Below are 27,776 nucleotides of genomic sequence, written 5' to 3'. Positions count from 1 at the left end.
GCCTCCCTCTGGTTGTCTCAACGGACGTGTTTGGGCGGGCGTTGTCGTCTGCTAAATATGAATCTTTTTTTTTTTTTTCTTGTGGAAATTGACTAGTGTGAAAAGTAGTAGTGTGAAAAGTGTTATGACAATGAAGAATTCCAGATGGTGCTACGTAAAAAAACTTCGTGGTGCTGTTTCGTTTGTTCCATTTTCGCAACGCTTCTGCGCGTGCTCTGTGACCCTGACTGCGCCAGAGATGGTTCCCTACATATTCAGTGGATGGCGCCAAGCGTGTTTCGCTGGACAGCCGCTAGGATACCACGCGAGTGTGAAAAGCAAAGTTCGAGGTCACTCGTTACTGTAACTATGTTCCTTTTTTTTTTTGGTAACTTGTAACTTAACTCGTTACTTTTGCGCCGTGGTAACTTTGAGAGGAACTCGTTTCTTATTCAGATAACTTTGCCACAGTAACTTAAGCTAAGTTCCATGTTACTTTGAATTCGCTTTTCACTCACGCCTACATATTTTCTTGCTTTTTCTCCGGTTCGTTCAGGGCATTTTTGTGCCACAAAACGTGATATTCAATCAATGACCGTATTCTATTCAGTAAGTAACAACCGCTGCCATTGAAATGAAGCTGAACCATAGTGCGCCCACGGGGAGTATGATGTAAAGCGTTCGAATTGTTGGACATAAACGAAAACGACATAAGCGCCTTGCACTGCTCCGCAGGCGACTCAGGGTCGAACTCAACTGCTCACGCGCGCTGCACCTGTGTAGTGCTATTTTGGTAAGGTAACTTACGTTTCAGGCCGACGAACTTCGTTATTAACTTAGTTACATTTTCCACACGATAACTTACCTCGTAACGAGTTCTTTTTGACGGGTAACTTCTCGATCTATGGTGAAAAAGGTCCATAGCAGCGTCAATAAAAAGCCTGCGATTTTCGGCCTCCAAATTACAGATTTGGTGACTGCACACGATTGTTAGCGTCAGAAGAAATTGTGAAACCCCCTCAGCCAGAACACCCTAGGTAGGCTGCAATGAATCAGCTTCCGTGTTAAAGCGCCGTACTAGAAAAATCAATTTGCCAATTTGTGACATCCAGAGGACGTCATTGTCGTGTCATCCTTTGTCTCGGTGACGCGTCTCAGGCTGCCCTGCTTCCTTCCGTGATCTATTGACAGTGTTTTGTGGATATTCGTTCCTTTGTAAAAAGCAGAACCGTTGACAGGTGCCGAGCTAAAAACGTGATCCCGAGATGTGGCCGTCGTACCTTGACACATCACGGTATAGTGGGTGAACGGAGAACTGTCTATCCGCGACCCTGGTATTAAAATCTTCGAGAAACGTTTTCACTTTGCAACGATGTACAAAATGTTGCCTGTAACTTTTAGTAGTTCATGACTGTGCTTCCCAAGTTGAGTGTCAACGTTTTCTAATCATTTTGTTCTCGCGCAACGCTCCCCGAGTTATCAGTTTAGGAAATTGGTATCTGGTACGTACATTCAGTGTGAATTGCAGGGGGATGTTGAACGAGACCAGTAGCATCAAAATCGGCCCACTGTTTACCGAAAGACATTTCATTAAACGAAACAGAAAGAGAATCAGACTCTGCTCATGCTCGAACTGTGCCGTTTACGCACCATACTTGAACTGCGTTTAATCTCTTTCAGAGAAACTGCTCAATTCCACGGGACGGGAGCTGAGAAGGGCCCTGTTCTCGTTGAAGCAAATATTCCAGGTAAGTACCTCGCTTGCTCGACGCGTGCTTTTTGTCCGGTACCGGGGAAGTCAACCTTTCTATTCATTCACCTCAAAAGGCCACTGAGAGATGCAACTTTCAAACAGCTGTGCAGACAAGTATCAATCCGAAACTGGAAAAGTAGGCATGACGTAACTGGCGTTTCAGTTGAACATTTTGGTGAAATGGAGCGTATCCTTTGCTTCCTTCCTCCATTCCCTCGCAGCCGTATTCTCGCTCCCACCTCAAGGCTCCAAGTGCGCTTCAAGGAGCTCCTCCTTGTCCGGTCAGTCATGCAACTGTATCCGCTTATCTTCTCTTAACTAGTGACTCTACCCCTAACAAATAAACTACAATGACACTACTGTTGGTATCTCACTGGAGCACTCGAGGGCTGCTGGAGGGTGGTCCAGCGCGCCCTTGAGTCGAGGGAAGAGCAAGGGAAGATGCTGCGGCAAAATGCGCTTCGAGATCAAAAGAGAGCGCCCATGTGAGCGGAGGACCCCCGAGGGAGGAGTGAGAATACGGTGGAAAGAGGGGGCCCCTTGAAGGAAACTAGGATTTAAAGATCCCTGAGGACAGGGCGAGAGTCCGACTTATACACTTCAGTCAGTATGTAAGGTACAGTGAGGTATTATGACAAACAATAAGAGGCGATACTCTACCCCATTACTGCTGCTGGCGAACGTGGGGAATGAAATAATGAACCCCTTCACAATAAGAATCGAAGTCCTATGCTGTTCAGAAAGGCCAAAAGAGCTTTGAGGGCAGAGCGTTTGTGGGCCGAATTTGGTCGTGGACCTGTGGCGGACCGTGGACAACGACGAGGACGGACACGAGCGTGGAGCACCTGCTTCTCAGTTCCACCGGCACCGTCCTAGCGTGATGCCATGAACATCTGCCCGGGACATTCCGTTATCGCCGGTCTCGTGTGGAGGAAGACCATCTCCTCTGCAATCCAAGCAGTTTTGAGTGAGAGGGTGGGGCGAGGGACCAGCTGATTAAGAGACCCTGAGAGTGCGACTCGGGGGAAGGTTGGCAGTGTGGGCAATGAAGAAGGGCAATGAAGAAGAGTGCGCTCTAGATCTTCTAGAGCACAGCAGTGACATCATCTGGGAGAGTCAACCTGTCTCAAGCAGTAACGCCACTGAGCTGTAAAAGCCACTTCGATGAATTAATGCAGCATCTTGACGAGCTCTTGAGGACTTTGCTCTGCGCGTTCCTTGAACCTATGGGTACATGCTTGCGAAATCCTTCCATTTCGTGTATCAAAACAAACGAAGACACAAAAAGGCGTTGCATGCTACAACTTTTCTGAGTGTGTCTCTGTGCCCTTTTTTTGGTTGCCCTCTGTGCCCCCGCATTCCATAAACGCACGTTGCTTTGACGGGACCAAACATGTTTGTGCCAGTTGCACAGAGGGCGTGCACCGCGTAGCCCGCTATGCGGATTTGCGTGCAATGATGCGTTGAGCCTTCCGGGCTGTAATGCCAGACGCTTTCCGGACTGCCTGGATAAATGCTTACTTTCATTGTGCATTGAGAGGAGACAAAACGAGGAAGCGCACTGTTTTCCCTGACACAGTGAATCGCTTCCGATCCCCATCGCTAATCGGTTCGACAAAACGGTGTTACGTTCGATGAGCCGTATCAGGAGCTTCAAAATGTGAAGTGCGTCGAAAGAATAGGGGGAAGTGCAAAGTAAGGACAACTCATTGCGGCGGGTCTCTATCGAGTAACCCGTTTCTATATCCGTCTTCAAACTGGGAGCGCCAGGAAATGTAGGCTGTCCACCGCAGGGGTGGCGTCCAATGTATTGCTCCGTAGACGAAAGCGTGCTGGGCGAACGCAATGCATCCTGGACAGGTCCTTGTCGCACGTCACAGCAAACGTCAAGGCACACGTGACCTTAAAGATGGCGGTGCCCGCGTGATCGGGGGCCGTGATCTCTAATCCCGACACCGGCTGTGATCTCTCGGTCCGCATGCCGTCCAGATTTAACTGCAGAGCAATAGCTGTTGACTGGCTGTAGGTGGTGTGGCGACTTTACGTAAAAAACCGGTGTATACGGCGAGAACAGTCTTGTTTGAGCTTGTCCGCTTCGCTGAAGGTACACAACGCGGGTGGCACATAGAGAATACAACAGGTTACGCTGTGCTCTGGTTCGCGCACAGCCAGGGGCAGGCTCCGTGGGACTTTCGATGCCCTCCTGTCGCACACGCACAAACCCACAATTTGTGTTGCAGTTTATGGAGCCTACTGCCCTAGATCAATTTTCCTTCACATCCATGTCATGTTGTTCCGTGTGGCAGACGACGACGTACAGGTCCCGACAAAAGTTTACGGAACACGCGAGCGGTGTATTTTCTCCTCGGTACGACACCCTAGCGGCAAGCGGAAGCTGGCGAAATCAGGCCAGTTCACTGCCTCAGAGGGGTGGACGACTGCGCTCTTAGCGACACACAGCGGTAGTTTCGGTATGATTACTGTTGCATGTGCCCGCGAAGTGTTGTGCTCGCCAACAACACGTGATTCAACTATTGTTGAGACAGGGAGCTCGCCGCTATCATCGTGATAACAAGGATGAATCATGGTGGCAACACTTTGCGGTGTATTACATTTATTGGAAAGCTATGATATGTAGACAAGAGAAAGAAAGTGTGAAAGAGACAGAAAGAGTGAAAGTGTTGCTTTATTATAAACGACGCGTGACGAGCTGATAACCAATTTACGCTGACATTGATAATTGATTGATTGATAAACAACTGACGTTAGTCACGAGTTCTTGATGAGCAGAACAGTTAAATCCAACTCCCTTCGCGGGCACATACAACAGGAATCGTACCGAAACTACCGCTGTGTGTCGCTAAGAGCGCAGTCGTCCACCCCTCTGAGGCAGTGAACTGGCCTGATTTCGCCAGCTTCCGCTTGCCGCTAGGGTGTCGTACCGAGGAAGAAATACGCCGCTCGCGTGTTCCGTAAACTTTTGTCGGGACCTGTGCGTGAATGTTCTGCGTGGACGGTGTCGGCCGTGTCGGCGCCTGGGCAACAAGTTGGCAGCAGCATCGTAATGACCATCACTATCCTAGAAAAATGGACGAACCGCGCGGGCCTGTGTATTTCAGTTTGGTTCCAGGGACGTGAAGCGATTCGAGAAAGTCGTCAGTTCTCGGGGGGAATGGTCCTCAGGGATGGCTTTCATGTGAAACCTAAGCGATTTTTGTCATACTGCATTCCACGCGTGCGCAGTTCGCAAGCGGCCACCCGACACACCCGCTACAAGCAGCCTGACGTCACTTACATCATTTGCCGGAAACCACAGTCGGGAATGTCACCTGCTTCTGACATCACATCTGGTTTCTTCGTTGCGCCGAAAGCGGTCGCCTTTTTTTGGGTTAATAGCCCCGTTATTCTACAGGGTTAATCTCGCGAATGTTACACATTTCGATCGCATCGTAAATGACGGGGTTCACTTAAACTTTGGAGCAGAGGCGGATCTAGACCCTCGGTTAGGGGGGGCGGTTTCTTTGTCGGAGCGCGTATAGTGGGGGAGGGGGGAGAGGGAAATCCAATGTATAAACTGACGTTTTTGGGGGGAGGCGGTCCCCCCCCCCCCCCTGGGTCTGCCACTGCTTTGGAGACTGGTAGCCAGTTTTCTGAAATGTTGTTGGAATTTTTGACAAGCATTTTGCTCCTTAGAAGAAATATTAGAAATCTCACTCTGCATTTTCTATGGCCCATCTCATTCAGCAGCCACAATTTTCTCCTGTGTGCGCTTCATTTTCATTTCACTAACACACAGATGGTATGAAGAAACTGTCCTCCATAGCGTGCAACAATAGGTTATGGGCCTCACGCCCACGCTGGGTTCCACGGACATTCTTTGCCACATGTCTCCCTTCGAGCTGTACAGTATTAAGCACACGTGCGGCCCGGACAAGGACGTGTGCCTCAAGTTTGATTTCAGGCGCATCGCCGGGGAGTTCTCGGAGAGCCGGTCTATGCTGGTCACCGAGCACAACGTGGACACGTTGGCCGAGCTGCTCCTGGGACAGTACGGACGAATTGGATCGCTCTTTCCGCACAACGTGGCCTTCGTGCCGCTGGGCGACGACTTCAGGTACGACCACGATGTGGAGTGGATGCAGCAGTACGAGAACTACAAGAAGCTCTTTGACCACATCAATTCCAACGAGATCTTTCACGCCCGCATTCGCTTCGGAACGTTGAACGATTACTTCCAGATCGTTCACAAGCGGATGGAGAAGTTGGAGTTCCCGAGCCTGACGGGAGACTTTCACGCCTACGGAGACGTCTACGGAGACGGCAAACCCTCGTACTGGACGGGGTACTACACGACCAGGCCCTACATGAAGCACTTCGCGAGGGAGCTGGAACACTGGCTGAGGGCGGCCGAAATTATTTACGATATTCTGCTTCTAGCGACAACCAAACAGGCCCTGGAAAGTGCAATGAAAAACTTGGGTGAAAAGGTGGACCTAAAGGACCTAGGCGAACCAAAGTACATCCTGGGAATTGAGATCACATGGGACAAAGCCAATAAGAAGCTCACGCTTAGGCAGAAGAAGTACATAAGTGACATCTTGAAACGTTACAGCATGGAAAATTGTAAACCGATCAAAACTCCAATGGAAACAGGTCCAAATAACAACGTTGGTCACACAACGGAAGGTAACACTGAATCAACGGTCCCTTATCAAAACTTGATCGGAAACGTGATGTACCTGGTGCAAGGAACACGTCCAGACATCGCATTTGCAACTCACTACTTGAGTGAGTTTAACCACTGTTTCACGTCCACTCATTGGCAAATGGCAAAAAGGGTGCTACGCTACTTGCAAGGGACGAAAGAAGTGGGTATCACGTACACAGCTTGTGCGGAACCTGTCGTGGGGTATTGCGACGCAAGCTGGAACGAGTCAGGCAAAGGGAAGTCACGTAGTGCTTACGTATTCACCATGTCCAAAGGAGCCATCAGCTGGAAATCGACGAAGCAACAACTCGTCGCGCTGTCAACGTGTGAAGCGGAATACATCGCTATCACCGAAGCCATTAAAGAAGGTAAATGGGTGAAGACATTGTTTAAAGAACTTGGGTTCTGCAAATACGGTACGGAGAACTTGGAAATCAAGAGTGACAATCAAGCGGCCATAAGACTAATCGAAAATCCAGTACAGCATCAAAGGTCCAAACATATCGCCCTCAAATACCTATTCGCTAGACACGAAGTCGAAAGCGGTGATTTTTTCATTTCCTACCTACGTACAGAAGATATGATAGCCGACAGCCTGACGAAGCCTGTAGGCAATATCAAGAACGTCTTATGTGCAAATGGATGTGGACTTCAACTCCCACCAGCCTAGACTCAGTCTACGATACTCCGAAGGTTGTTCAACGTGAAGGGGGGTATGTTGGTTGCACGTTGTCAACCATGTACATAGTTTTGGTTTTTTCTCTTCTTCGTAAGCTGACTAAATAAAAGCGAACTGCAGGAGCCGTTTTTTTCAGTTCCTGCGAGCCGACGAAGTTGTTGGGTTGTCAGCTTCTTGCGCGCGTCTTAGGTCACCTGCGACAATTCCATGTTCCTGGATCAACAGAAACAGAAAAGGCTTACTGTATAATGTCAGCATAGGCATATGTCACATCCATCTGTGTGAGGTGATGTGAATGTGAAGCAGACAGAATAAAAAATTGTAGTGTTTGTGTTTGATAGGCCATTGGAAATGCGTGCGGCAAGATATTGCTTGATCATTAATTTTCTTCCTACATAACCTTAATGCTTGCAAAAAAATCAGACAAATGGGTAATCAATCTGCAAAGTCGGGGGTGGGCAAAACCAAATCTTCTATTTTTACAATGCGATTGAATTGTGTTACGTTCACTAAACAAACCCTATAACTGATGCTCGGTATGTATTACGCATGTTGAATGTATGTCAGTGCCCAGGAATGCACTAGAGATTCATACAGAAGCTTTGAGTGTCTCTTCATGGTCTCTTGATGAAGTTTGCCTGAGTTGCCTTTCAACTAACTTGATTTCCTCCTCCCTCACTTGCAGGATGACAAGGACCTGGTTCATGAGTTTGTGCAGAACGATGGCCTGGCTTGCCTCATCAAGGTGGGGTCGGAGGCCGACCAGAATTACCAAAACTACATCCTCAGAGGTGACAAAAGTTTTACTTCTGCCACTGGTGATGAACATAGTCATACGAAACACTGTGGAATTATCAATGCTGTGGTACTACCATGCTTCTTTAGTACATAGTACCAATATGAAAAGTAGCTCAAACGTAACCTTGCAGTTGGGTGACAGTTTACTCAGGGAATTACAGTGTGTACTGAAATATTGTGTTGACGCGCAATACATAGAGCCTGAAGTTCTTTTGAAGTTCTGAAATTTTTTTTGTTTTGTAAATAGAAATAAGCGTTGTTGTGTATTTCATTCTATGTGTCCTTCGCATTCTTTTTCTTTTTTTCTTATAGTTTGTTTGACAATTTTGCAGCTTACCACTCTTACCAAACCCTATAAGTTAATGTAACCACACCTATAACATAAGCACTAATATAAAGGTCCCTGATTGCCTGTAGCATTGTGAGAAAAGTAATTAAATACTTACGCTGTCAGGTGATTAAATAGAATATTAATAAATGAATTATTATCAATAATAATAACTAACACTAATAATTCATTATTAGCATTAGTTAATAATGTTATTAATAATGAACAGTAAAAAATGTATCTATATTTTACTACTAACAACTAATAATTAATTGACTAATAGTAGTTCAATTCTCTGCCACTACTTTGTAACAGAGCACATACTTGTTGGTGGGGGAAACAGAGAGTATCTTGTTTGCAGAAATGAACGTAGAATTTTTCTACCCGTATTCACAGAACTCTTGTCACGTAACCCGCATGATTACTTTTCTTTCCAGCTCTCGGTCAAGTCATGTTGTATGTAGATGGCATGAATGGCGTGATTGAGCACAGCGAGACGATACAGTGGCTCTATTCGCTCATTGCGTCCAAGGTAAGATCCTCACACGTGATGCATGTCACACCAACTGCAAGATCTTGCCTCACATTAACCTCATAGTTCTGTGCAACCCTCGTGCTTGCAGTGTCGCTGATGAACCCTAGTAGTTTTTTTTTAACAAATTGGACAAAGAAAAAGTATGCGGGCAAATTTTGGCCAGAGTTTATAAACTTCATGTCACTGGGCAGCTGCTTAACAGTGCACCTTGTCAATTGTGCGTGGGTGAGCAACATTTAATGAAGGGGCATCCATTGAGCTTTGGTTTCGGTACTTGTAATTTTTTTGGCAAGCTTGCTATAAGGAAAAGTATAAAAACCGTGTGAAGTTGCCAACAAGGTAGTAACTCAAAAAGAAAGAAATAGGAGCATCTGTCTGTTTATTGATTTACAAGACTTTTGTGCATGAAACTGCACTTCTTCAGAAGTGCACCTAAACAGATGCAACAACAATTTTAATGACAATGATTGGGGAGTGAAGAAGTGCAGTTTGATGTGAATGTCTCGTAATGAATAAATAGAGAGTTGCTCCTAACCATCATTATTTCTCACTTTTTTTAATCATTTTAAAATTACTACAAAGAAGGTAGTGGCATCATTAGCAATTAGCATTAGCAATTGTGAGATAACATATGTTGCACTTTGTGTGTGAACAAAGCAGATCACATGTCAAGTACTTCTTTGAATGTCTAATCTTTCTGCTTCATCTTCTGCTGTCGAAAAGTTACCTATGTGTTGATTACTGCCCAGGAGATGTCATTGAATCGGGACTAGTCATTTGATTTCTTTCATGAATTTAGTCCATTTGCAAGTAGTGCTGGTGCTAGATAGATGTGTTGGTAATAGTCAGCGTCTCCTTCATTTCAGTCAAATTATCACCTACAAAGTTGTAAATTGAAATTGCACGAATTCAAATTAGCTTAGTGTCTTATCTTGTGCGACTTGGCAATCTTTGTCAGCCTGGGAACTCTAAACATGTACTATACACAGAAGATTCATACAAAACGAGACATTAGGTACAAGACATAAAATATATATTAGATTAGATATCAAAATGTTATCTAATCTGTTACATGCTTGCTCGCTACTAGTGTTATGAACTGACATGGGCATCAAGGTGTAGATAGTCCTCTATACATTAAATTAAATAGCACACATTATTTGATAAGTTTGTTCATATTCTGTTGTGTCATTTCTTACATGCAGTCATGTCACGAATGTATGTAGGAGAAATGTGATTGCTTTTTGATAGCCCTAGCCATTCCATGGTCTGTTAATAACAATCTCATTAACACTGGCAGCGAACTCTTACCAGTGCTCAAACTGGGTTGCCAGTAGCCATTGGTCAAGCTACTAAGACGCCCATGTTGGTTCATGTGTGTGCATGTTGTCTCCCTTTATGTGCATGCTGACCGAGCACTGCTGAACATGTTTCTAACGAGATGCATTTTCCCTAACGCTTCCAGTACTATAGATGGGTGAGTTACCTTTTTACCTCTTACTTTTTGCATTGACGTGTTGTTGTGCTTTTTGTGGAAGTTAATGTGCAACAAAAAACATGCATAAAGCACATCCCCTATTAGAATTAATGAGATGTAGTTGCTGCTTACGTATAACAATTTTGAATTGGGAGTGATTTTTTCTTTTTTTTTCATAAGTATCAGCCTCTTGTTTACCAGAAATCACGCAATCGTATTTTAATAAGGTTAAACTGTAATTCAGTTTTGTGCAGCTTATTGTCTTCACCACTGTCTCTTTCATTATTTTTTCTCTTTTTAGTCTCCTCCCATTTGCTGTACCTTACTGACAGCATTTTCATGTGCTTTAACAAATAGATGCCTGCAGAACTTCTGTCAAATGTGATTGTGTGTGTGTGTGTGCATTTTGCTTAGAAAGAAAGCAAAACATGTGTAAGCGTGTGGTATAGAGTCAAAAGCAAAGACTTCTGTGTCAGAAAAAAAATTTTGAACTCTAAAAACAGAGGCAACTGCAGTCATTGCATAATGGCTTGCCTGAATAGCTCCCATCGATTTGGTTGCAAAGCATGTCATTGCTTCGATCTGTTAGCGCTCTTAAAACATCTGATAAAGGGTACAAAAACGTTCCCTAGCCTACAGTATTTTTCCTTGATTTCACCACTAAACTGAAATAAATATTGCGGGAGAATAATTGAACATAGACAGATGAATTATCCAAGCAATCAAACACAAAACGTCACAATTAGTGCAGTGTTTCTCTAAAAAAATATTTTAAACTTAAGAAAAAGTTGTGAAATTAGACAAAGTATTTGTGTAGGCAATGCCTAACAAAAGTAGAATATTCAAGCTGTCCATACCATCCATTCACATAGCGTTCTTGTTAAGATGCACAAGAACTGATCTCTGTTTGACCACGGAACCCAAAGATCGAAATCAGTTAGCGTGAATTAATGTGACCAATTTATTGTTATTTTATTTATTTATATCATACTGCCTACACTTCACAGGCCACATCTGTGTGCTATGAGGTAGTAAGAGAAAAATAACAGCACAACTTATAAGAACAGAGGACAAAGTAAAAAAAATTCGCTCCTTCAATCTATTCTCATACATCAATCTAATCACATTCTAATCTAAGACTCACTACTCACACTACAGCAATCCAGGTCGCTATGACAACCCTCCAGAGAAGCAGTAACGCTAATTTATTTCCATTTAAATTCCCATCCGTGACCACTTAATGTGGCCACATTTTCATTGTTGCTTCTTGTCCGTGTTTTGACGCTATTGTTAAGAAAGACACAACAGTGGCTCACATCACCCTGTGTCCATTTCAGTACCGGCTAGTGGTGAAGACAGCGTTGAAGTTATTGTTAGTGTTTGTAGAGTACACAGAGACAAACAGTGCCCTGCTCATGAGTGCTGTCAATGCTGTCGACAGTGAACGAGGTGAGATTTCTCTCTATAACTAAGGTCCTGTTACTGCTCTGGATATCATTATTATTATTTAGGGGTGTGCGAATATATTGGAGTTTTCGAATTCGAATCGAATATCAAACGCTCGAACTATTCGATTCGCGAATCGAGTATCCAATATTCGATTTTTTGAATCGAATATCCAATATTCGATTTTTTGAATATTCGACTATTCCACGAATATGAACGACACAACCCCAAAGTGGGCTTCACCTGATGCTTCTGTGCATGACGTGAAGCCTGCTTTACGAAATTGCCCTTGCTGCAGGACCAACACAGGCGGGACGGTGTTTTGTTTGAGATAACGTTATCCAAAGTTAGTTTTGTAGGCATCATCTGTAGAAGGGGTGGCGCCCCTCCCACATGCAGTTTAGCGGTGCCGACGAGGGACTTTGATTTGATGTCTGTGAGGTTGCCTTTAAAACGTTAGAACTCTCGAATAATGACTACAGCCCACAAACAAGAAGGGCGTCTTAAAGATGTCCTTTTCGTCTAAGATTTCAGTAGGGCAACTTCCTAGGGCGAGTGGCAAAGAAACTACAGGGTGTTCATGGCAAAGCTGAGGCAGGATGCCAATTCGTTTGTTTCATAAATGGCCTGTGGTTGTCTGAAGCAATTACAGCCTCATCCGTGTAACATGCTACTGCCTGAAATAAAATTTTGAAATGAAGGTAACCACTCCAGTAAGTGTAGGCTCACCTGGAAAAATTGTAAAAAATGTAAAATTAAAGAGCAGGGGCTTTAAACAGAAGAATTGCATGTCTCTCTTGTGACAGTTAATGCCAGAAAAATTACGCTAAAGCCATGGGCTACAAAACGGAAACTTCTAGTGCGAAAGTCACATACTGTAAATTTTGCACAAATATTCGATATTCGATTCGGTATTCAGAATTTTTTTCCCCATTTGATTCGATATTCGATTCGACTTAAAATATTCGGATTCGCACACCCCTATTATTGTTTATGCATTACTTTTGTGCCTCCGACACAAGGAAAACAAATCTCTAGTCACAAAGCATGTCAGTCAGACACAAAGGTCAGAGTCAATATATACATGCATCACAATGCAGAACCGAATCAAAAGAAGAGGGGGGGGGTGCTTATAAGATAGACCCGAACGTGGGATTTGTGTGTTTGACATATGGGTTCTGTTTGTTGCACCTACTTTGTCGTGCTATGTGACAAACAGCAAAGGTATATAAAGGCAGTAAATTTGTCCGAGACGGTACAAATAAATAAACATGAATAAACACAAAGAATTGTTTAATGACGTCTCATTTTTCGTGGACAGATTTTTTATTTCTTCCGTTATAACTAAGCTGTGGACAAACCTATAAGTAATTGTGAGGTGACCTAGAAAATCTAAGGCAGACACGAACTAATTAATGCCATTTTGTGTGTCTGTCCATTAGCATTTTAATCTTCACAAAGTGTTCCGTTGTGCAAGAAATACAAGTGTTCAATGACTCACGTTTTTTCTTTCCCTTCCATTTTCAGGCACTAAGCCCTGGTCCAATATAATGACACTTCTGAACGAAAGGGATTCAGCCGATATGGAACTTCTAGTCTACTCAATGACGCTTATGAATAAGGTATGTACACCACTTTACTTCTTCACAATTGTTGAACATTTATTTATTATTGAACACTTAATTTGGTAATTGTACAGTGGGATGTAAGTATACAAGTACACTCACATTTCTTTAGATTCCTATTCTTATGAAGCTTTGGGGACAATTTAATCACAGAACAATTGTACTTAGGAAACAGCTGCTGTTAGCAGTTCATGAACCACGTATTTCATTTCCTGACAGCTTTGCTTGCTGCATTGTATAAACACGTTATCTGAATTTGGTGCCCCTTAAATTAGTCTTGTTTTAAAGACGACATTCTGCAACAACTCCATTTGTAATTCTAAAATTATTTTAATAAAATCTGTTTCAACACACTGCTGGACAAAGTTGTTATGTATTGCCCTGGAGAGTGATCACCATGAGCATACTCTACTGCAAAGCAGCATTTTGTTGTCAGGATTAACGTATCAGCTTCCCAAATTTTCCCCTCATTGACAATCCTGTCCAGAAAATAGCTTTGACTGTGTACACTTTCCTTCATGCAGAATGGTATTACAGTCGTGTGTCGTTAATGTGGACGCTTTCTTCCCCGACCACAATCACCCATAAAGTAAATCATCCATATTGTCGAATACCAAGGAAATAACAAAAACGATGATGAAGGTTTATTGAAAAAATTCACGGATTAGCGCCTGCTTGCACGTATACTTGGTTGCACATCGATTTAAGCTTAGCAAAATGTCGCCAACACGTAGGGGCTTCTGCTCATTACCACCATTGTACTCAAAGAATTGAAGAGCCATTTGTAATCCCGCTTGAGCCATAGCGGATGTGACCGTTGGCACAGCATTGCTCAAGTTGTTGATGCCAGAGCCTGATAACTTCCCTTGACAACTGCACCGCCTCTGGTCTCATAAGCTGCCAGGTGATTGCACTATGTTTAATTGAAGGTACAACAATTTACACAGGGGGCCAATCGCCCGTAGACACTCTCGGAACGGTCAGGACGTCATACAGGATTTTCCACAAATAACCCCCTTTCCTCTTATAGTTCTTGTGGACGGCTGCAAAGGAGAGGGCATAGTTCCCTTTGTGCCGTGGAACGTCCTACATTCAAAAGTTATCCTGTAGAACGTGGGGGAAAGGCTTGCCCTCCATACCAATACCATAAATAATAACGAGACGAAAATACATGGACTACGCATGGTTTGTATTTTGCTGGACCGTCCAGTGTCTGAAAAACGAGTTCCCATATTAACGAGATGAAAATGCATTGAAAAGGTTTGGTGGTCACAAAAATTGCCCGTAATTTGAGTTGTGCATATTAAAACTGTACCCTGCTTGGCAACTCTCTGTTAAGTCCTTCTAGATTCGATATTACAGATTTCCACATATTAGTTTTTGGGAGATCGCACAATAGCGTATGCCTCCAAGTGTATAGTACCAAGTTTGCCAAGTTAGTTGTGCACATGGAAAACATATATAACACTTGACACTGATGTGAATGAATGTGTACAGTACTGCAAAATATGCTGATGATTTGCATGGTTACCGTGCATTCATCACACCAATTATGTGCAGCCACTTATATGTATGCTGTATCTAAGACTGTTCCAATGTTGACGTCCTGTTTTCATTCTGTAATACAGACGTTAAATGGAATTCCGGACCAGGACACATATTACGACATTGTGGACTCTCTGGAAGAGCAGGGCATGGAGCGTCTCATCCAGCACTACATGTCCAAGCAAGGCACAGATTTGGATCTTCTTCAGCAGTTCAAGATATATGAGGTACGGTTCAGCAATAGAGTTAGGGATGCAGTTTCGGTGCAAAGCTTTTAGGGAGCAGCAGGGTTCCCGTTCCATCAGCCACACCCTGGAAATACAGTGGGCTCCCGTTAAGCCGAACTCGCTTAAGCCGAATTTCCGGTTATGCCGAACAAATTACGGACATTTCTTTGTTTTCCCATAGACGCCATGTAAAAAAATTCCGCTTAACACGAACAGACACCGCGGGCACTTCGGATAACCCAAACTTTTCCGGCGCCCGAAGCGCCTGTAAACGGGCTTCGCCGCACGCACGGAAGCGAGGAAGGCACGTGATGCTGTGCACACGGCACCTTTGGGGCTCAGCTTCCACCACCCCCGCCACGCAGAAAGACTCTGTGGTCGTTTGTGGCTCAATCTTGATCTGCACATAGCGATCGTTATAGCTATTTTTCAAAATTTGCGCGCTCATTCCGTCACGCGCATTGGCCGTCAACCGGGGAGCACGAGCGTTTAGCAAACGTTACGGGATGGCGAAAAGTTCAAAATCTAGCCCTCCCTATTTGGGCCGACCACACACAGCCTTTCCCCCTTTTGCAAGTGCACCATAACATGAAACCCAAACTTTGTGGTGTCTTTTGATGTGCAGGCATTCGGAATACGTTCGCTCCTTACAGTGCGGCACGTGCGATTGCGCAATTTGCGTGCAGTCTCGGGGGAACTGCCGTTCGCGTGCTGTTAGGGCCCATTCTATCCGAGTGCGCAGCAGGGGGCAACCAGCGGCTTAATAACGCTTCAGTAGGTGGCCAAACTGGCAGGAAGTAAGCTATTGTATGCTGCCATGTTGCCAATATGCCGTTTCACAATTGCTACCCTGTTTTTGACATTTTCTATGACACTTTTGGGTCCTTCTGTTAAGATGAACTTCTGATAAGACGAACAAATTTCCGCGGTCCCCTCGTGTTCGTCTTAACGGGAGTTCACTGTATTTCGTTACTGATTTTATTTTTTTATCTAATTATAAGTAGAGCCTGAAGTTTTCGGGAAATATTTTTTTTTCTAAATTCGGGGGGTAAAAATCGGGTAAATGAACATGTGCACTAAATTCATGCAAGTTCGGGTGAAAAATCTTCCATTACGCTAAAATCGGGGGGAAATCGGGCTCAGTTATTCAAACTAACTGTAGCGGTTTGGTACAAATGGTGATGTAACTGCATTTTACTGCCAAACAAGTAAGTTTCTGCATTCCTACAGGTATCCAAGTGAGGGCAATTTGCCTGGTAAAAATCGGGTTTCACCCTAAAGAGGCAACTTTCAATTCAGGTTCAACCCTAAAATTCAACCCTAAAACTTCAGGCTCTAGGTATCTCAAGGTATTAAACAGTATACCGGGTGTTTCATTTAAATCCCCGGGCTAAATAATTCTCGAACGGGAGCACCAATCGAAGAACTTTTTCTTTTAAAAGTATCTATAAGATACCACGTACAAGCTGGGGATTAGCCTGGGGATTTAACTGAAACACCCTGTGTACCATAAACAACCTAAATGATCTAGCTTATTTATTTATTCTGTACCCACAAACAGCCACTGGCCTAAGTGGTGGTGAAACGTCATTTTAAAATTGCAGCATTAAAAAACACCAAAAGAAAGAAAATCCATAGAAAAAATTGCAGATAAATAAGATGCATACGAAACTCTTGAAAAAAAATTATAAAACATAGTAAGCACTGAGTCACATTGACAGTCACAAAGTCAACAGGGTCGCATGAGCGCAACACACTTTTTATGCCCCCGAGGGGAAAAAGATGTCCAGGTTATCGTTGCTCACAGAATTTGACAGATTTGACTTATTTTTTTAATTTTTGCACAGAACGTTTGGGAACTTCTAGTGCGCCTTAGATGATCAAGAAAATTGAAACAATCCAGTAGTATCAGTGACTCAATGATACCTTGAACATCTTTGAACAAGAAAATCAGATTGGACATATCTGTTCTATGGTCAAGGGGGTGTAGTCCCATCCTTGACATCATTGAAGCATACGATTAATAAAAATTTACTAGGGGTGTGCGAATATTCGAGTTCTCGAATTCGAATCGAATATCAAACGCTCGAACTATTCGATTCGCGAATCGAATATCCAATATTCGATTTTTTGAATATTCGACTATTCCACGAATATGAACGACACAACCCGAAAGTGGGCTTCACCTGATGCTTCCGTGCATGAGGTGAAGCCTGCTTTACGAAATTGCCCTTGCTGCAGGACCAACACAGGCGGAACAGTGTTTAGTTTAAGATAACGTTATCCAAAGTTAGTTTTGTAGACATCGCCTGTGGAAGGGGTGGCGCCCCTCCAACATGAAGTTCAGCGGTGCCGACGAGAGAGTTTGATTTGATGTCTGTGAGGTTGCCTTTAAAAAGTTAGGACTCTCGAATAATGACTACAGCCCACTAACAAGAAGGGTGTCCTAAAGATGTCCTTTACGTCGAAAATTTCAGTAGTGCAACTTCCTAGGGCGTGTGCAAAGAAACTACAGGGCGTTCATGGCAAAGCTGAGGCAGGATGCCAATCCATTTATTTCACAAATGGCCTGTGGTTGTCTGAAACAATTACAGCCCCATCCGTATAACATGCTACTGCCTGACATAAAATTTTGAAATGAAGGCTACCACTCCAGTAAGTGTGGGCTCACCTGAAAAGCAGGAAGCAGTCTCATGTGAAATTAAAGAGTAGGGGCTTTTAGCAGAAGAATTGCACGTCTCTCTTGTGACAGTTAATGCCAGAAAAATTACACTAAAGCCATGGGCTACAAAATAGAAACTTTTAGTGCAAAAGTCGCATATTGTAAATTTTCCACGAATAATCTATACTCGATTCGGTATTCGAAATTTTTTCCCCCATTCGATTCGATATTCAATTCCACTTAAAATATTCAGATTCGCACACCCCTAAAATTTACTATAGTAATACTTGTCGTACACAACTGCGGCAAGTTTCTGTTGGACCCTCTCGATGGCTGCTGATGAAGTCAATGTCCAAACACTTGACGCAAACTCCAGCCTTCTTCCTACAAGAGTTTTGTAAAGATTAACCAAACACAACGGGTTACTAAAGTTTTTAGTAATGCGACACACAAAACCCAAGGAATGTAAAGCAATGTTGCAAACTTCAAAAACATGGCTTTGAAAGGTTAATCCATTGTTAGAGCCTGAAGTTTTCGGGAAATATTTTCGAAATTCAGGGCGGTAAAAATCGGGTAAGTAAATAAACATGCGCACCAAATTCGTGCAAATTCGCGTGAAAAGACTTCCAGTATGCTAAATTCGGGGGGAAATCAGGCTCAGTTACTCAAACTAACTGTAGTGGTTTTGTAAAAACTGTGATGTAACTGCATTTGCTGTCAAACAAGTAAGGTAGTGCATTCCTACAGGTACCGAAGTGAGGGCAATTTGCCAGGCAAAAATCAGGCTTCGCCCTAAAGAGGCAACCTTCAATTCGGGGTGTGAATTCGGAGAAAAATCGGGGTAAAACCCCAAAAATTCCGGCTCTATCCATTATCCATATAAACATCAATATCTTTTTTATTATATCTACTCATGATATTGCCTTGCCATTTAGCATGTAGTCAAACTGCAGGATGTTATTAAGTGAAAAAAAAAAAAATAGCATAGGCTCTTTGGCTCCACGTTGAACATATGTTTATAAGTCCCAAACGTCGCCCTGACGGGAGGACATCACGTTCCACGTGACCTTCCGACGCCACTCGCTCAAACGTCGCCCACCTACGCATTGCTGAGCGACGTTTGGGACTTATAAACATGCAGGATGTTATGTTTTCTAAAAAACGTCAACAGTGTAGTTCTTTTTTTTTTTTCGACTTTGCAAGACAAGGTAATTCACATAAATTAATTTTAATTCACGTAAATGGGAAGAAAGCCACCTTGTCTACTACATGAACTCCACTCATCCTGGAGGCCTAAGTGAAAGACTCGCTTCAGGATTCTAGTTTGTTGGCACGTGTTGTAACACGCCGCCCTCTTACACGCATCTCGTGTTAGCCCCCTAGTAGGCTGGCCGATATATAGAACATTGTTTCCCGACATCCCCCACATTCCGTCCATCTAGTCCCCCCCCTTCCCCGTTTTCTTTGCTCCCCTCTTCGGTACACCAGTTCCCCCCTTTTTTTTTCTCTGCGTACGTGTACCTGGCAGCCCTTTTGGATTTTTGTAATTCACATAACACCACATCGAAATTGCTAAAACACGTTGTCCTTCACACTAAAACAGATACAGAATGAAAGAATGAAAAACGTTATCATTAGTGGCATCCACAATATGTTGTAGTACTTCATTTGGAAAAACATAACAGCAAAACTTTTGTTCCGATTATCGTGTGCCTGCTACCCCACATTGCCGTTGTGCTACACTCTGAAAGCAGCAGATCTTGGTCCAATGTTGACTCGATATTCGTAATACTGGTCGAACATTGTGCCGATATTGGTGATGCACAGCGAATATTGAGTCAGTGTGTTGCGCTGCTTAGGCTCCTTGCCACACACGGTGCTCATTTCTGTAACCTTCTTCTTATTCACGTCCATTTCTCATTGCAGAGGTTAACAATAGATATAAGCTTCATTTTTAATTCTTTTTTCTAGGCTGTGTTGAAACACGAGGATGGAGATGGAGATGGAAAACCATTACCAATGGACATTAGGGTTAGGTAAGTATTTCCTTGAGAATGCCATCATGTTTAGGGCCTCATGTTTTAGGGTAAAACCCATTTTGATACCCCAGTCTGCATCATCGTTACTTCGAGTAAAATCCCTCAAAAAAACGAAAATGAACTTTGGAAAAATGCCAAATCAGCCACCAATGCAGGCAGTGGAGAATGCTAAGCACTGATCACTCAGCACAGCTGGTCTGCCTCTTCTCTCAATCTAAAATGCGAGAAGTACTTTTTTTCTACCCAAAGATCTACTTTTCCACCCTATATCACCCTGTTTTACAGCTACGGAAATAGAACTCGATTTTTGCCCCACAATTTTAAAAAAACATAAAAGCTGAAAACAGAAGGCCCTAATCATGCTCCAGTAAGGAACACGATCGTGGCCTGTTGAAACACCTATATGTTTTTAATCAATGGTTAATTGATTAATCCTTCTGATTGCTTACCTAATTATATTAAGTCGGGTTATTATCACTGCGAAACATTATTATTCCAGTTGGATTTAATGTGAAATAAGTTTCAATCAACAGAGTTTTGACCTTAGGAGAAATCGATTAAACTAAAATTTACTAACAAGGCCACTGCCAATATTTGTGTTGCCTGACACATCTAATTGGCTGAGTCTGAATTAGGGACATTGCATGGTATTCTACTCTAGCAGCCAAAAAAAAGAAAGAAAGAAAGACCTGCAAGGTATATCAAAATGCTTGATTTGTGACTGCAAATGCCTTTTGGCTAACAGTGTTGAGTGACTTTGGCAACATGGCATCTCCTTGTTTGGCTTATGTGTGGCTCAGTTTCTGGCTAATGGTGGCTGTGGCTTTGTTCGAACACACAGTAGACAAGTTCCTAGAAGTCGCAAGCTGAGCAGTGACGAAAACGAGAGGAGAAAGAGCAGACGACACTCACTGGGCAACCTGGTGCCCAGCACGACGTCCTTCAAGCCCAGAACCTCACCGCTGGCGAAGACGCCGGAAAACACAACCCAAGTCAGCACGCCTTCTCCACAGTGGAGGAGAAGGTAATATATTCCCTTACCCTTTCAATAATTCCCTTTTTACTCCCTTTATGTATTATGGTGTACATACATGTGTAGTATACTCCCCTGTACTCCTTACAATCGTTCCATTTGGGCATCGTTTAGGCATTGTTCCACTGACCCGTATAGACAGTGGTTCTATTTTTATATCATTAATTTTAATTTTTTTTTTTGGGGGGGGGAAGTCCCACTCCCTCATGAAATGGCCTCCCAGGCCTTAGGGATAGTGTAATAAATTTTAGAAACGCTGTGCTCAAAAACAATATTTTTTGGTATCAAGTGCATAGTATTAGAGATTGTAGTGGGAGATGCAATACTATGTATCCTCTTCCCATGACGCTAGCTGCAGACACTTTGTGGTGGCTTTTGCCTTGCAGTGTTGTGTTCCTGTTTGCTCTTGTTGCTGCCAGTTCTAGTGCATACTGTCTAAGCATTGGTCGTGGTGGACCACGAACATACTCATGGACTGACATAAAATAAAACATGCTTTTCTTCTCGAAAACGCGTTAAATACTTGAAATGTATTGCCGCAACTCTTTCGACGTACAAATGTTGCCCAAAATTTTCTGTAATAACGCTTCGTGTCTGTCAGCACAGTAATGCTATCTGTCATAAAATATTCTTATATATTTTATTTATACATCATTGCTTTTTATCTTATTTTTATTCATTTTATTTAGATTTTAGATTTTCTTTACATTATTTTCATTTTTATTGTCTAGTTCGGACAACAGACTATCTCCTCGACTTTTTTGTGACTGATACACATGCTCAATGCAGTTCGTCCCAAAATGCTGAAGATAAAACAATTTATCGTCTCACGTTTCTCTCTTCTCTGGAAAATTTTGTTCTAAAAATTCGATTTTGTGTGAAATATTTAGTTCTAAAAATTCGATTTTGTGTGAAAAATTTAGTTCTAAAAATTTGACCATAAACCACACACACACACAAAAAAGAACCATAACACCAGTTCCAAAACATTTCGCTATTAAACTGAAACGGTCAATTGAAACTGGTCTGGTGAAAACTGCAGGTAGAGTAATGATACGTTGTACTGCAGGGATGTCAACCAAAATGAAGAATCCCTGAAGAACGCCAACCACCAAAAGAACCACATCCCGCTTAACGACGAAGAGCCAGAAATTGGTGAGTCTTGTCATTTTTTGTCCGGAGACCATGCAAGAGTTTGAAACTTTTATAATGCTGATTAAATATTGAGTTTCTGCTTCTTCCCAAAACAAAAAGGTTTTTGTTACTGTCTTGTCAGTGCAACGGTAACAAGTAGCATATTTACTCGCGTGTTTTGTGCCATTGTATAACTTGCGCACCACCTAGTTTAGCACTAAAAACGACGGGAAAACAAAAAATGGTACATGAGCGGTAGTGAGCCGGCACTTTGCCTCCTGACCGTCGGCGGTTACGCGGCATTCGGGTATTTCTTTCGTTCGCAATGCAGTGATAACGTCAGTATCGGCTCTACCGAGAGCCTATGTGACCGGCATGCTAAAATTTTGAAATTTTGTGTCATTTGAATATCGTAACGAACGTTCCCGCATAATTTGCGCGCCCCCAACTTTTCAGACTTTTTTTTTTAGAAAAGTATGCAAATTATTTGAGTAAATACGGTAAGCGACAAAAATGGAGAGGAGAGACTAGTGAGGAACCCAGAAAGAACCGGTGACATGGGAGATGCCGCTCTTCAAATTGATAACATTCCATTTCATGATGTTTTCCTGGGAGCAAACAATACAAGTATATTGCCTGATTTTTTCAATGATTCCCTCAGATTTTAAACGTATTTTGATTGCAACAAAGTTTGAAAGTGGGTTACCATTTTTCTTAAAAATATTCTGCATGTCTGTTTTGATTCTGCACAACATAAAACATTTTAGATATTGATGCACTGAAATAGTGTGATTAAACTGTGTTATCAGAACTGGTTTTATTTGTTAATGCAACACTTCACTGAACACTCCAGAATCCATCATAGTCACAGTAACATTAGGATCTTGTGATATTAATGTGCATGCGATAACGTGGGCATTTATGATTATACTTGATGCAGTATTACTTCCTTTGCCTGTTCTATGGCAGAAAAAATACAAGTAAATCAATAGCAGCATAACAGTTTTGAAGCTGTTGAATCATGCTGTAAACTCTGAGTTCAGAAGTTTTAAACATTCTTGGAAAGGTTGTTGTTTAGTACAAGGCACTGCTGCACAATGTTGCTGTCACTCACATTGAAAAGCTTGAACCCATTTTTACGTGAGTAATTTTATGTGAATATATTTTGTTTTAATGTTCTCATTTAATTTAGTGTTCATTAACATTTTTGCTGCGTGAAACGCCACAGGTCGTTAACTTTTGTAAATTTTTCAGGGACATTGTTGCACCTGAGATTTATAACGACCACTCATGCTCTCAGAGCACTTTCAGAGCTAAAGGAGAGCAACACCTACATGTTAACATTGAGTTTCAGCTCATGCTCACTTCCTCTTCCTTATACTTTCTCATCTTATTTCATTTTATTTATAACTAATTCATTCCTTTACCCACCACCGATGTGTCTATACGCCCTGGTTTTTCTGCTGCGGCCAATCTTAAGTTCTGTGTCAGGGAATCGGAAATTCTGCAATTTTCTGCGGCAAGTGCTTCCGCATCTAGGCTGGTGGATGTACATGAATAAAAATTCTCTATGAACTCGCATGACATATAGAGGTAAAGCACCTGCAAATCCAAAATACAGCAGTAGCTAAGCATTACGTGGTAGTAAGCATTACTTAATAGTGTGATGGCAGAAAAACAATCCATACCATACCAGTACCTTACTAACATTTGCATCCGTTGCCATTTTGTTTCCCGAAGTAGGAACGTTTAGCCATCGTAAGCCAACACAAGTTGTATAGACAGGATGGATGTAAGCATAACCAGTGTTGCCAATGTGAGATGCATGGTACGCATTTATTTTCCTCTCAGTTAGGTGGTGAGGGAAAAGGCGTAATGGGCCATAAGTACATCCGTCTTCGGCACCTAAGCTTTGTTCCTCAGCCAGTATTCGTAGCTCTGAGAAATTCTATACAGAACCCCGGATACCACGATACATCCGAAGTTCCGCGCGGAATCGCGGAAAAATCAGGGCCTTAATCATAGTTATAGTTAGAGCCTGAAGCTTTCGGAAAATATTTTTTTCTAAATTCGGGGGTAAAAATCGGGTAAAAATTCATGCAAATTCGGGTGAAAAAATTTCTAGTACGCTAAAATCGGGGAGAAATCGGGCTCAGTTATTCAAACTGACTGTAACGATTTGGTACAAACGGTGATGTAAATGCATTTTCCTGCCAAACAAGTAAGTTGGTGCATTCCTACAGACATCCAAGAGAGGGCAATTTGTCTGGTAAAAATCGGGGTTTCACCCTTAAGGGGCAACCTTCAATTCGGAGTGCAAATTCAGGGAAGAATCGGGTAAAACCCTAAAACTTCAGGCTCTAGTTAATATCTGCTTTGCACCAAAGTAATCCAAGCAATTCCCATAATCATTATTACTTCTCATTGATAAAAAATGTATTCAAAATACGGTGCCCCACTTGACCAGGCATTTCTACAGCTGGAGGTATTGTCATTTTGCAGACGACGTGGTGAATGGCATCACGCCGGCGTTGAGGCGGAGGCGAGAACGGGATGCCAGGAACAGGTGTCTCATCAAGGAGCAGGAGGAGAACAACAGGGACATCATCAACGTCCCTGAGACGCCCGTCAACCGGGTCAGCCATGTTGCCGAAAATCACGTGCAGCACGGTGAGAACCAACGTAGATCATGTAGGTAGACTCCTCCTCCCTTTTCTTAGTAGATTTGATCCCTGTACCTCTCTGTTCAACGTAAGAATGGCACATATAAGTGGCTAACCTTTTCAGTGACTTTCATCTTTCATCGTTAATTTCTTAGGCAAATTGAGGCTTTGTATGTATTTATCCTTTCTATGTTGTTCCAGCCTCAGAACATCAGTTCTTTCATGTTCAACAGTTGCCGCCGGCGTCGATCCCGTTGTATGAATGTGTGTATGAGTGAGCAAAAATGTAAGAGTGAAAGGAGGATGAGTGAGAGAGAATGGCTGGTTTGTCCCTTCAGATGACGCACCCTGGAAGTCGCTGAAAAGGCGTGTTAGCTTAGCTCAATTGGTAAAGCCCTGGACCGGCAATCCAGAAGATGTGGGTTCGAGTCCTACAGCTGGCTAACGTATTCAGTGACTTTCATCTTTCATCGTTAATTTCTTAGGCAAATTGAGGCTTCGTATGTATTTGTCCCTTCTATGTTGTTCCAGCCTCAGAACATCAGTTCTTTCACATATAAGTAGAGCCTTGTATTTCAGGGTTAAACCCAATAAAACCAAACTCGTTTTTACCCCGATATTCGCATTGTCGCCACTTCGGATAAAATCCGAAAAAGACACAACAAAAAAACAACTTGGCAAAGTGCCAATTGATCGCCGAATATGGGCGTTGGAAAATGCTAAGCACAGCGCGTTCAGCATTTGGCTGCTCTGCATCTTGTGATCATCTAAAATGCGAGAATCATTCTTTTATTTGTTCGTTTGTTTGTTTCTTCACCCGATTTCTACCATGTTTCAAGGCTCTTGAAATAAAACTCAATGTCTACCTCCTGATTTTCAAGAAACGGAACTGACGCCAGGATTGAAACCTGGGCCTTCTGATTCATATCTGACCGGAAATCCAAAGGCCCAGGTTCAAATCTCGGCGTCAGCACCTTTTCCCCAAGTTATGCGACTTCTCAACTTGTAAGCCCCACCTTGTGGTTAGTCCTGTTTGCTGGAGTAGCTAGCCGTATCACTGTACAGTGCTGGACAAAAGTTTACAGAACACGCTCATTCCTTCCTAAGAGTGACATGCTAGCAGCGAATGGTGTCGTACGGACTTGAAAACAGGTGATTGGGTTACCTATAAGCACATGTCTCTATGTCCATACTGTCCCATTCGCTGCTTTAGTTGACACATAACTGTAATTATTCTTTCTTAAGATGTTGCGGAAAAAAATTTTTGTAACATGGCAGTATTCACTCCGTTCGACACTATGAATAGAGCCTGAAGTTTTCGGAAAATATTTTTTTCTAAATTCGGGAAGTAAAAATCGGGTACATAAACATGTGCTCTAAATTCATCCAAATTCAGGTGGAAATTCAGGTACGCTAAATTTGGGGAGAAATCAGGCTCAGTCTCTCAAACTAGCTGAACTGGTTTGGTACAAACAGTGATGCAACTGCGTTTGCTGACAAACAAGTTAGTGTGCATTCCTACTGATGTCTCAGTGAGGGCAATTTGTAATCGGGTGTCACCCTAAAGAGGCAACCTTCAATTCAGGGTGCAAATTCGGGGAAGAATCTGGTTAAACCCCAAGAACTTCAGGCTCTAAATATGAAGAAACCCGTTGCCGATGAAAATTTACGCATTTGGGTGATGCGGCCTGAGGCAGTGTTAGGAGCAGTAATGCCAGCACTAGTTGTACAACTTAGTGCGCGTATGGTACTGTTTCAGGTCCTTCCTTAATCGAGCGCACCAGGTCCCGGTTTGAAAGTCGTATCGAAGATGAGAACCAAAAGAACCAGCAACTGTCTCAGCAAATGCAGAACAAGGCGCAGCAGCAGCAGCAGCAGGTTTCCACTGCAGCACAGCAGCGGCAGAGGCCCACTAGCTTACACATAGAACAGCACAAGCCACCGCCATTCCCATCTCCAACTGTGCCCAAGGTGAGATCTATGCATTACACAACCTGCATGTTAAGGGTGTAGCCTACTTGAAGCCATTAAAAACAAACGCGTAAGTATCCACCATTAAAAATAAAACGTGCGGAATGTACGCTTAAATAAATCCACGATAAAAATAACCTGCGTAACTATCCACCGCTAATAATAAATCGTCAAAAACCTACGCTTAAAAAATATATCATTAAAAGGTGAGGTGAAACTGGCTCTCAGTCTTACGCCCGCGCCACCTAAAGTATGGTTAACTGTAAACAAGGGACTCAAAACTAACCTCACAAGGCCAAACTAGCCTAAACTACCCCGAACTAACCGAAACTAACCTAACGTAGCCTGATCTAACCTGGTGCAGATTGCAATCAGTCCGCCTCCATGCTAGATGATGGGTGGATTTTGAAACAGTTTATTTTTAATGGTGGATTCTTAAGCAGTGATCTCTAAGCTGAGATATTCAGCAGTTAATTTCTGGAGATTTGTTTTTAACCGTGTATTTTTTAAGCGGTGTATCTTGAGTGTTTTATTCTTAAGCAGTTTATTCTTGACGGTGGGTACCCCCATGTTAAATGGTGCTGTGTGTCTGTCATTTTAATACATTCTTTGGAGAAGTCAGGTATAGCCTGCAGCTTGCAACCCGAAAGCTCTCCAAGAAGATCTCAAACGTGTTCTTAACCTTCTTGCAGAGCTTTTATTTATTTTTTATTTGCCAACATCTCGAGCGTGTTGGTTCTCTTGAAGCATGTCGAAGTAACACAAAACAGACGCCGCCAGAAATAGTGTCGTCTGTGCCCATCATCGTCTTGTTTCAAGACATAAACTGATTTTATACCGTTTCCACACTTTCCATTTGCGTTCTTCCTTATGTTTAATACATCTTTGTTCCTATGAGAACACGTGTCTCTGACTGGTTGTTGTAGCTTGACAGGTTCCAGCGTAGCTCAATAAAGAATGCCTTTCCTCTTCAACTGCCATTATGCAATTTCAGTAAAGAATGTAGCCCAGAAAGAAGCTTGGAATGGATGGCATGTTTTGATTATGTTTTAAATAATGCGTCTTTTTGTCACACCTGGCAAAACAAAGGTATCGTGTGTGTCCAGTCAGCTCACTTGAGCTCATTTCTGCGGCCTCTTTGCTTTAGTCGATGCTTAGTCGTGGGTTCACTGGC

The 27,776-nt window shown here is 42.8% G+C and overlaps 1 protein-coding gene across 2 annotated transcripts in view; it reads left to right on the top strand.

Moving 5' to 3' along the window:
• The window catches only part of LOC135379009 (mucin-12-like), a 546,819-nt gene that overhangs the window by 482,255 nt on the left and 36,788 nt on the right, over nt 1-27,776 (top strand). The window contains exons 8-18 of one of the 2 annotated variants that reach the window (XM_064612241.1): nt 1,660-1,727; nt 7,805-7,910; nt 8,683-8,777; nt 11,595-11,706; nt 13,231-13,325; nt 14,957-15,100; nt 19,734-19,798; nt 20,643-20,825; nt 21,904-21,989; nt 24,471-24,638; nt 26,391-26,602. In XM_064612241.1, the coding sequence (XP_064468311.1) occupies nt 1,660-1,727; nt 7,805-7,910; nt 8,683-8,777; nt 11,595-11,706; nt 13,231-13,325; nt 14,957-15,100; nt 19,734-19,798; nt 20,643-20,825; nt 21,904-21,989; nt 24,471-24,638; nt 26,391-26,602 (1,334 nt within the window). Of the gene's footprint in view, nt 1-1,659; nt 1,728-7,804; nt 7,911-8,682; nt 8,778-11,594; nt 11,707-13,230; nt 13,326-14,956; nt 15,101-19,733; nt 19,799-20,642; nt 20,826-21,903; nt 21,990-24,470; nt 24,660-26,390; nt 26,603-27,776 lie in introns of both variants that reach the window. The other variant, XM_064612240.1, reaches the window with a different exon arrangement.

This window comes from Ornithodoros turicata, chromosome 1 (genome assembly GCF_037126465.1).
Source record: "Ornithodoros turicata isolate Travis chromosome 1, ASM3712646v1, whole genome shotgun sequence".
Taxonomy (NCBI): Eukaryota; Metazoa; Arthropoda; class Arachnida; order Ixodida; family Argasidae; genus Ornithodoros; species Ornithodoros turicata.
The sequence above is the reverse complement of the archived record's forward strand: the minus strand, read 5'-3'. Positions and strand labels throughout refer to the sequence as shown.